The sequence below is a fragment of the Oncorhynchus gorbuscha genome, unplaced genomic scaffold (assembly GCF_021184085.1).
Source record: "Oncorhynchus gorbuscha isolate QuinsamMale2020 ecotype Even-year unplaced genomic scaffold, OgorEven_v1.0 Un_scaffold_1437, whole genome shotgun sequence".
In the NCBI taxonomy this organism is placed as follows: domain Eukaryota; kingdom Metazoa; phylum Chordata; class Actinopteri; order Salmoniformes; family Salmonidae; genus Oncorhynchus; species Oncorhynchus gorbuscha.
In genome coordinates, this window is record NW_025746217.1 from 15001 (window position 1) to 25000 (window position 10000).

General features: G+C 49.5%; 1 protein-coding gene across 1 annotated transcript in view; it reads left to right on the forward strand.

Annotated features, from left to right (window-relative positions):
- Nucleotides 1–1008: 1008 nt before the first annotated feature.
- LOC124022809 overlaps nucleotides 1009–10000 on the forward strand; it is a 33428-nt gene continuing 24436 nt past the window's right edge. Inside the window, exons 1-6 of the mRNA XM_046337492.1 lie at nucleotides 1009–1135; nucleotides 1654–1860; nucleotides 6587–6730; nucleotides 7032–7172; nucleotides 7361–7451; nucleotides 9621–10000. The exon at nucleotides 9621–10000 is cut by the window's right edge and continues 1218 nt beyond it. Coding sequence (XP_046193448.1) covers nucleotides 1697–1860; nucleotides 6587–6730; nucleotides 7032–7172; nucleotides 7361–7451; nucleotides 9621–10000 — 920 coding nt within the window. The 5' untranslated portion in view covers nucleotides 1009–1135; nucleotides 1654–1696. The remainder of the gene's footprint in view (nucleotides 1136–1653; nucleotides 1861–6586; nucleotides 6731–7031; nucleotides 7173–7360; nucleotides 7452–9620) is intronic.

Genomic DNA, 10000 nt, shown 5'->3' on the forward strand with positions numbered 1-10000 from the left:
CTGTATTCTAGTCATGGTTCATCCTATATAACTACTGCTGTCCACTTCATATATACTGTATTCTAGTCATGGTTCATCCTATATAACTACTGCTGTCCACTTCATATGTATATACTGTATTCTAGTCATGGTTCATCCTATATAACTACTGCTGTCCACTTCATATGTATATACTGTATTCTAGTCATGGTTCATCCTATATAACTACTGCTGTCCACTTCATATGTATATACTGTATTCTAGTCATGGTTCATCCTATATAACTACTGCTGTCCACTTCATATATACTGTATTCTAGTCATGGTTCATCCTATATAACTACTGCTGTCCACTTCATATGTATATACTGTATTCTAGTTCATCCTATATAACTCCTACTGTCCTCTTCTTCTCTATTCATATAAAGTCCATAATGTCTATACACACCATCATATACATATGTATATGTTTATATTCTGAACTCTGACATTGCTCGCCCTCATATCTCGATTTGGGGGGGGGGTGCGTGTATTGTTTTGTTAGGTATTACTGCACTGTTGAATTTTTGCCACACCCACGAAAACTTTTGCAAAATGTGTGTACGTGACAAATAAAATTTGCTTTTAATTTTGACATATACTAAATAAATATATTTTGCTGTACTGGCTCAAATGGGAACCCACTGGTGGTTTCCTTGGTTACAGTTCAACCTTCCACAACGAGTGACAACGATTCTGCTTGAAACTAAAAAACATTATTGAAATACAAAGACTTATATATTGATATCGAGGTATCCATTTTTTAATTTTTATAAAAATTATGTCCTGAAAATAGATTTATATATAATATATTTATATTGTCCACATTAAGTTTTCGACGCACCTTCCGTCCCGATAGGCGGCGCTGTTTGAGGAAGTGCTTCTAACCTTGATTATATTTAGACTACCTCACATCCGGTGGAGTTTTGACCAATGAGAAAGCGTCGTGTCGTTTGAACCGGGGAGCGGGACTCTATCCTGAGCTGTTGTTGAAAACGGAATAAAGTATTATATTTCATCCCGTAACTAAATAAATTATTTTTTTTAGCTTTAAATCAAAAAATATAAAAAGGTGTGATAACGGATAGAGACGGTTACCACGGTAATGTTTGAGTTCGGTGAGTATTTTGTCAGATTGTGGACGATAACCGAGTTTACTGTCACGACAGTAACGGCGGGTGGAAGATAAACATTGTAACGTTACTCTGTCAACAACAACAACAAAACAAAAAAGTAGTTAATTAAACCGATGTATCTATCTATTGTTGACTGTTTTTAGGTATTATAGTTAAGCTGACTAGTCATAGTAAAAAACAAATCACAATGTAAAGATGCCACTTTTATTTTTATATGTTATTTTCCTGTCGTTAACTAACGTTACATAGAATTGAGAAAAACGGAAGCATAGAGGATATAAACTAACGTTTTAGTCCCAATATGTCAACTGGGGCGTATTCATTACGCCAATTCTGTTGTAAAACGTTTATTAAACGGAAGCGTACGGAACGAAACAGGAAGGCGCCTCCCTGAATTTGTCCAATAAAAAACCCTCGTTTTGCTTCCGTTTGGTTCTTTAACGGTCAACGGTGTACGTAACGAATACGCCCCATATCACCATTATTTTGTCATTTGACAGTCGGTTCCCGATCTTCTTGTTGGTGAAAAAAAAAAGAGTAAAGATGAACCGAGCAGGCCGCCCGTTGTTCATGAAGACCTACGGCAAACAGAACCGGAAGTTGGAGGCCTGGATCTCCCCTGACAACCGAAAACAGGTTTTCGCCAGCACCTCTTCCTCTGACCTGTCCATCGCTGAGCCCTCCAGCCCCAAACCCCCGGCCAAAAGGTAAGAGACTTCTCTTCCCCCTGAAGAGCCAGAGATCTGGGCGTTCAGGCTCTTGCTCCGTTCCTGCTCAGCAGGCCAGGCCTAGATAGATTAGTTATCTGAATCAGGTGTGGGGGGTCTAGCTTCTCCTAGATAGATTAGTTAGCTGAATCAAGTCTGTTGGAGCTGTGGGTCTAGCTTCTCCTAGATAGATTAGCTAGCTGAATCAGGTGTGGTGGGTCTAGCTTCTCCTAGATAGATTAGTTAGCTGAATCAGGTGTGGTGGGTCTAGCTTCTCCTAGATAGATTAGTTAGCTGAATCAGGTCTGTTGGAGCTGTGGGTCTATCTTCTCCTAGATAGATTAGCTAGCTGAATCAGGTGTGGTGGGTCTAGCTTCTCCTAGATAGATTAGTTAGCTGAATCAGGTCTGTTGGAGCTGTGGGTCTAGCTTATCCTAGGTAGATTAGTTATCTGAATCAGGTCTGTTGGAGCTGTGGGTCTAGCTTCTCCTAGATAGATTAGCTAGCTGAGTCAGGTGTGTTGGAGCTGTGGGTCTAGCTTCTCCTAGATAGATTAGCTAGCTGAATCAGGTGTGGTGGGTCTAGCTTCTCCTAGATAGATTAGCTAGCTGACTCAGGTGTGGTGGGTCTAGCTTCTCCTAGATAGATTAGCTAGCTGAATCAGGTGTGGTGGGTCTAGCTTCTCCTAGATAGATTAGTTAGCTGAATCTGGTCTGTTGGAGCTGTGGGTCTAGCTTATCCTAGGTAGATTAGCTAGCTGAATCAGGTGTGGTGGGTCTAGCTTCTCCTAGATAGATTAGCTAGCTGAATCAGGTGTGGTGGGTCTAGCTTCTCCTAGATAGATTAGTTAGCTGAATCAGGTGTGGTGGGTCTAGCTTCTCCTAGATAGATTAGTTAGCTGAATCAGGTCTGTTGGAGCTGTGGATCTATCTTCTCCTAGATAGATTAGTTAGCTGAGTCAGGTGTGTTGGAGCTGTGGGTCTAGCTTCTCCTAGATAGATTAGCTAGCTGAATCAGGTGTGGTGGGTCTAGCTTCTCCTATATAGATTAGTTAGCTGAATCAGGTGTGGGGGGTCTAGCTTCTCCTAGATAGATTAGTTAGCTGAATCAGGTGTGGGGGGTCTAGCTTCTCCTAGATAGATTAGTTAGCTGAATCAGGTCTGTTGGAGCTGTGGGTCTAGATTTTCCTAGATAGATTAGTTAGCTGAATCAGGTGTGGTGAGTCTAGCTTCTCCTAGATAGATTAGCTAGCTGAGTCAGGTGTGTTGGAGCTGTGGGTCTAGCTTCTCCTAGATAGATTAGCTAGCTGAATCAGGTGTGGTGGGTCTAGCTTCTCCTAGATAGATTAGTTAGCTGAATCAGGTGTGGTGGGTCTAGCTTCTCCTAGATAGATTAGTTAGCTGAATCAGGTCTGTTGGAGCTGTGGGTCTATCTTCTCCTAGATAGATTAGCTAGCTGAATCAGGTGTGGTGGGTCTAGCTTCTCCTAGATAGATTAGTTAGCTGAATCAGGTCTGTTGGAGCTGTGGGTCTAGCTTATCCTAGGTAGATTAGTTATCTGAATCAGGTCTGTTGGAGCTGTGGGTCTAGCTTCTCCTAGATAGATTAGCTAGCTGAGTCAGGTGTGTTGGAGCTGTGGGTCTAGCTTCTCCTAGATAGATTAGCTAGCTGAATCAGGTGTGGTGGGTCTAGCTTCTCCTAGATAGATTAGCTAGCTGACTCAGGTGTGGTGGGTCTAGCTTCTCCTAGATAGATTAGTTATCTGAATCAGGTCTGTTGGAGCTGTGGGTCTAGCTTCTCCTAGATAGATTAGCTAGCTGAATCAGGTGTAGTGGGTCCAGCTTCTCCTAGATAGATTAGTTAGCTGAATCAGGTGTGGTGGGTCTAGCTTCTCCTAGATAGATTAGTTAGCTGAATCAGGTCTGTTGGAGCTGTGGGTCTAGCTTCTCCTAGATAGATTAGCTAGCTGAATCAGGTGTGGTGGGTCTAGCTTCTCCTAGATAGATTAGTTAGCTGAATCAGGTCTGTTGGAGCTGTGGGTCTAGCTTATCCTAGGTAGATTAGTTATCTGAATCAGGTCTGTTGGAGCTGTGGGTCTAGCTTCTCCTAGATAGATTAGCTAGCTGAGTCAGGTGTGTTGGAGCTGTGGGTCTAGCTTCTCCTAGATAGATTAGCTAGCTGAATCAGGTGTGGTGGGTCTAGCTTCTCCTAGATAGATTAGTTAGCTGAATCAGGTGTGGTGGGTCTAGCTTCTCCTAGATAGATTAGTTAGCTGAATCAGGTCTGTTGGAGCTGTGGGTCTATCTTCTCCTAGATAGATTAGCTAGCTGAATCAGGTGTGGTGGGTCTAGCTTCTCCTAGATAGATTAGTTAGCTGAATCAGGTCTGTTGGAGCTGTGGGTCTAGTTTATCCTAGGTAGATTAGTTATCTGAATCAGGTCTGTTGGAGCTGTGGGTCTAGCTTCTCCTAGATAGATTAGCTAGCTGAGTCAGGTGTGTTGGAGCTGTGGGTCTAGCTTCTCCTAGATAGATTAGCTAGCTGAATCAGGTGTGGTGGGTCTAGCTTCTCCTAGATAGATTAGCTAGCTGACTCAGGTGTGGTGGGTCTAGCTTCTCCTAGATAGATTAGCTAGCTGAATCAGGTGTGGTGGGTCTAGCTTCTCCTAGATAGATTAGTTAGCTGAATCTGGTCTGTTGGAGCTGTGGGTCTAGCTTATCCTAGGTAGATTAGCTAGCTGAATCAGGTGTGGTGGGTCTAGCTTCTCCTAGATAGATTAGCTAGCTGAATCAGGTGTGGTGGGTCTAGCTTCTCCTAGATAGATTAGTTAGCTGAATCAGGTGTGGTGGGTCTAGCTTCTCCTAGATAGATTAGTTAGCTGAATCAGGTCTGTTGGAGCTGTGGATCTATCTTCTCCTAGATAGATTAGTTAGCTGAGTCAGGTGTGTTGGAGCTGTGGGTCTAGCTTCTCCTAGATAGATTAGCTAGCTGAATCAGGTGTGGTGGGTCTAGCTTCTCCTATATAGATTAGTTAGCTGAATCAGGTGTGGGGGGTCTAGCTTCTCCTAGATAGATTAGTTAGCTGAATCAGGTCTGTTGGAGCTGTGGGTCTAGATTTTCCTAGATAGATTAGTTAGCTGAATCAGGTGTGGTGAGTCTAGCTTCTCCTAGATAGATTAGCTAGCTGAGTCAGGTGTGTTGGAGCTGTGGGTCTAGCTTCTCCTAGATAGATTAGCTAGCTGAATCAGGTGTGGTGGGTCTAGCTTCTCCTAGATAGATTAGTTAGCTGAATCAGGTGTGGTGGGTCTAGCTTCTCCTAGATAGATTAGTTAGCTGAATCAGGTCTGTTGGAGCTGTGGGTCTATCTTCTCCTAGATAGATTAGCTAGCTGAATCAGGTGTGGTGGGTCTAGCTTCTCCTAGATAGATTAGTTAGCTGAATCAGGTCTGTTGGAGCTGTGGGTCTAGCTTATCCTAGGTAGATTAGTTATCTGAATCAGGTCTGTTGGAGCTGTGGGTCTAGCTTCTCCTAGATAGATTAGCTAGCTGAGTCAGGTGTGTTGGAGCTGTGGGTCTAGCTTCTCCTAGATAGATTAGCTAGCTGAATCAGGTGTGGTGGGTCTAGCTTCTCCTAGATAGATTAGCTAGCTGACTCAGGTGTGGTGGGTCTAGCTTCTCCTAGATAGATTAGCTAGCTGAATCAGGTGTGGTGGGTCTAGCTTCTCCTAGATAGATTAGTTAGCTGAATCTGGTCTGTTGGAGCTGTGGGTCTAGCTTATCCTAGGTAGATTAGTTATCTGAATCAGGTGTGTTGGAGCTGTGGGTCTAGCTTCTCCTAGATAGATTAGCTAGCTGAATCAGGTGTGGTGGGTCTAGCTTCTCCTAGATAGATTAGTTAGCTGAATCAGGTGTGGGGGGTCTAGCTTCTCCTAGATAGATTAGTTAGCTGAATCAGGTCTGTTGGAGCTGTGGGTCTAGATTTTCCTAGATAGATTAGTTAGCTGAATCAGGTGTGGTGAGTCTAGCTTCTCCTAGATAGATTAGCTAGCTGAATCAGGTGTGGTGAGTCTAGCTTCTCCTAGATAGATTAGTTAGCTGAATCAGGTGTGGTGAGTCTAGCTTCTCCTAGATAGATTAGCTAGCTGAATCAGGTGTGGTGAGTCTAGCTTCTCCTAGATAGATTAGTTAGCTGAATCAGGTGTGATGGGTCTAGCTTCTCCTAGATAGATTAGTTAGCTGAATCAGGTGTGTTGGAGCTGTGGGTCTAGCTTCTCCTAGATAGATTAGCTAGCTGAATCGGGTATCTTCTCTGCTCTCTCTCTGTCTTCTTCTATGGTCTTCTCTGCTCTCTCTCTGTCTTCTTCTATGGTCTTCTCTGCTCTCTCTCTGTGTCTTCTCTGCTCTCTCTGTGTCTTCTTCTATGGTCTTCTCTGCTCTCTCTGTGTCTTCTCTGCTCTCTCTCTGTGTCTTCTTCTATGGTCTTCTCTTCTCTCTCTGTGTCTTCTTCTATGGTCTTCTCTGCTCTCTCTGTGTCTTCTTCTATGGTCTTCTCTGCTCTCTCTCTGTGTCTTCTTCTATGGTCTTCTCTGCTCTCTCTCTGTCTTCTTCTATGGTCTTCTCTGCTCTCTCTCTTTATCTCACCATCTAAAGTGTGACCTCTCCTCTTTTCTTCTGCACTGATATGAAAACATCCTCTTCCTCTCCTCCCGGCCTCCCTTGTCCTGTTCCAGAGGGAGAAAGAGAAGTACAGCAGATATCAGTAGAGCGCTGCGACTAGCTAAGACCAATGCACTGTCCTGTCTGAGAGAGCAGGACAGTGATGAAGAGAACATCTTCATCGTCCCTCCCCAGCAGCAGAGCAACAACACAGTCAGGTCAGACTGGTGGCATTACCTTTGTGGTCTTTGTGACCCGTCTGTCTCGATCTGACCCGTCTGTCTGTCTCGATCTGACCCGTCTGTCTGTCTCTATCAGACCCGTCTGTCTGTCTCTATCAGACCCGTCTGTCTGTCTCTATCAGACCCGTCTGTCTGTCTCGATCTGACCCGTCTGTCTGTCTCGATCTGACCCGTCTGTCTGTCTCTATCTGTGTGTGTGTGTGTGTGTGTGTGTGTGTGTGTGTGTGTGTGTGTGTGTGTGTGTGTGTGTGTGTGTGTGTGTGTGTGTGTGTGTTAGGAAGCCATTCTTGAGGCGTGCTGGTCGGAAGGCCCGGCGTATTGTGAGCTCCAGTGAGAGTGATGGAGAGACAACGACCACCAGACAACTCAACCCGAAACGCTCGAAACACACCACAGCGAGAGACAGGACACACACACAGTCAGACCTTTACCTTTTTATGTTCATTTAACCTTTAACTAGTCACGTCCGTTAAGAACAAATTCTTATTTATAATTACGGCCTACCGGGGAACAGTGTTACCTGCCTCTACACTCTAACCACTAGGCTGATCAGTCGATCAATCAGGTTTCAATAGACTCTCTCTTTCTCTCCCCCTTCTCTCTCAGTCCGTCTCCAGTTTTGGTTCCAGGGAAGTTTGTGACTCATCGTAGGGGCGCAACAACCGCCAAACACAAAGCCCCCAAGAGGAAACTCAGTGTAAGGCCCCGTTCCAATCCTCTCCATCCTACCGTCACTCCCCCCGAGGCCCCGTTCCAATCCACCCCATCCTACCATCCACCTCCCCCCGAGGCCCCGTTCCAATCCACCCCATCCTACCGTCACTCCTCCCGAGGCCCCGTTCTCCCTCTCCATCCTACCGTCACTCCCCCCGAGGCCCCGTTCTCCCGATCCATCCTACCGTCACTCCCCCCGAGGCCCCGTTCCAATCCACCCCATCCTACCGTCACTCCCCCCCGAGGCCCCGTTCCAATCCACCCCATCCTACCGTCACTCCTCCCGAGGCCCCGTTCTCCCTCTCCATCCTACCGTCACTCCCCCCGAGGCCCCGTTCTCCCGATCCATCCTACCGTCACTCCCCCCGAGGCCCCGTTCTCCGGATCCATCCTACCGTCACTCCCCCGAGGCCCCGTTCTCCCGATATATCCTACCGCCACTCCCCCCGAGGCCCCGTTCTCCCGATCCATCCTACCGTCACTCCCCCGTGGCCCCGTTCCCCCTCCCGATCCATCCTACAGTCACTCCCCCGAGGCCCCGTTCTCTCTCTCCATCCTACAGTCACTCCCCCGAGGCCCCGTTCTCCCTCTCCATCCTACAGTCACTCCCCCGAGGCCCCGTTCTCCCTCTCCATCCTACAGTCACTCCCCCGAGGCCCCGTTCTCCCGATCCATCCTACAGTCACTCCCCCGAGGCCCCGTTCTCCCGATCCATCCTACAGTCACTCCCCCCGAGGCCCCGTTCTCCCTCTCCATTCTACCGTCACTCCTCCCGAGGCCCCGTTCTCTCTCTCCATCCTACAGTCACTCCCCCGAGGCCCCGTTCTCCCGATCCATCCTACCGTCACTCCCCCGAGGCCCCGTTCTCCCGATCCATCCTACCGTCACTCCCCCCGAGGCCCCGTTCTCCCGATCCATCCTACCGTCACTCCCCCCGAGGCCCCGTTCTCCCGATCCATCCTACCGTCACTCTCCCCGAGGCCCCGTTCTCCCGATCCATCCTACAGTCACTCCCCCCGAGGCCCCGTTCTCCCTCTCCACTCCATCCTACCGTCACTCCCTCCGAGGCCCCGTTCTCCCGATCCATCCTACAGTCACTCCCCACCGAGGCCCCGTTCGTCCCATCCATCCTACAGTCACTCCCCTCGAGGCCCCGTTCTCCCTCTCCTCTCCATCCTACCGTCACTCCCCCCGAGGCCCGTTCTCCCGCTCCTCTCCATCCTACAGTCACTCCCCCCGAGGCCCCGTTCTCCCTCTCCATCCTACAGTCACTCCCCCCGAGGCCCCGTTCTCCCTCTCCATCCTACAGTCACTCCCCCCGAGGCCCAGTTCTCCCTCCCCATCCTACCGTCACACCCCCCGAGGCCCCGTTCTCCCTCTCCATCCTACAGTCACTCCCCCGAGGCCCAGTTCTCCCTCCCCATCCTACAGTCACTCCCCCGAGGCCCCGTTCTCCCTCTCCATCCTACAGTCACTCCCCCGAGGCCCAGTTCTCCCTCCCCATCCTACCGTCACTCCCCCCGAGGCCCCGTTCTCCCGATCCTCTCCATCTGACAGTCACTCCCCCCGAAGCCCCGTTCTCCCGATCCATCCTACCGTCACTCTCCCCGAGGCCCCGTTCTCCCGATCCATCCTACAGTCACTCCCCCCGAGGCCCCGTTCTCCCTCTCCACTCCATCCTACCGTCACTCCCTCCGAGGCCCCGTTCTCCCGATCCATCCTACAGTCACTCCCCCCGAGGCCCCGTTCGTCCCATCCATCCTACAGTCACTCCCCCCGAGGCCCCGTTCGTCCCATCCATCCTACAGTCACTCCCCCGAGGCCCCGTTCGTCCCATCCATCCTACAGTCACTCCCCCGAGGCCCCGTTCGCCCGCTCCTCTCCATCCTACAGTCACTCCCCCCGAGGCCCCGTTCTCCCGCTCCATCCTACAGTCACTCCCCCCGAGGCCCCGTTCTCCCTCTCCATCCTACAGTCACTCCCCCGAGGCCCAGTTCTCCCTCCCCATCCTACCGTCACTCCCCCCGAGGCCCCGTTCTCCCTCTCCATCCTACCGTCACTCCCCCCGAGGCCCCGTTCTCCCGATCCATCCCTTCTCCACAGTGGCTCTGGTTATAAATTGTGAGCTACATCGTGTCTCTTGTCTTCTCAGGTCCTGCTAGCCCAGCTCAGCCTCAACTCCTCCGATGACTTCGTCCAGGGTGGAAGAGAAGTACGGGTCCAGCGTTCCTTCCCTCGCCGTGCCAAACAGGGGCGGGCCCTGGCCAACGCTGACAGCTCATTGGTCGACCTGGGTAACAGCGGAGTAACCAACAGTAACGGTTTCCTGCGAGACATCTCTCTGAACGAGTCGCCCGAGCGCTCCTGCCACAGGAAACCTCTCTTCTCCTCCACCCCCAGCTCACGTTCCCTCCCTCCTCCTCCTCCCTCCTTCGTCCGTCCACCCAACCTCGCCAGTGACATCATCTCTCTGAACACCACCCAGGAGGAGGAGCTCGATGTACCAGAGGACCGCGTCTCTCTCACAGAGCT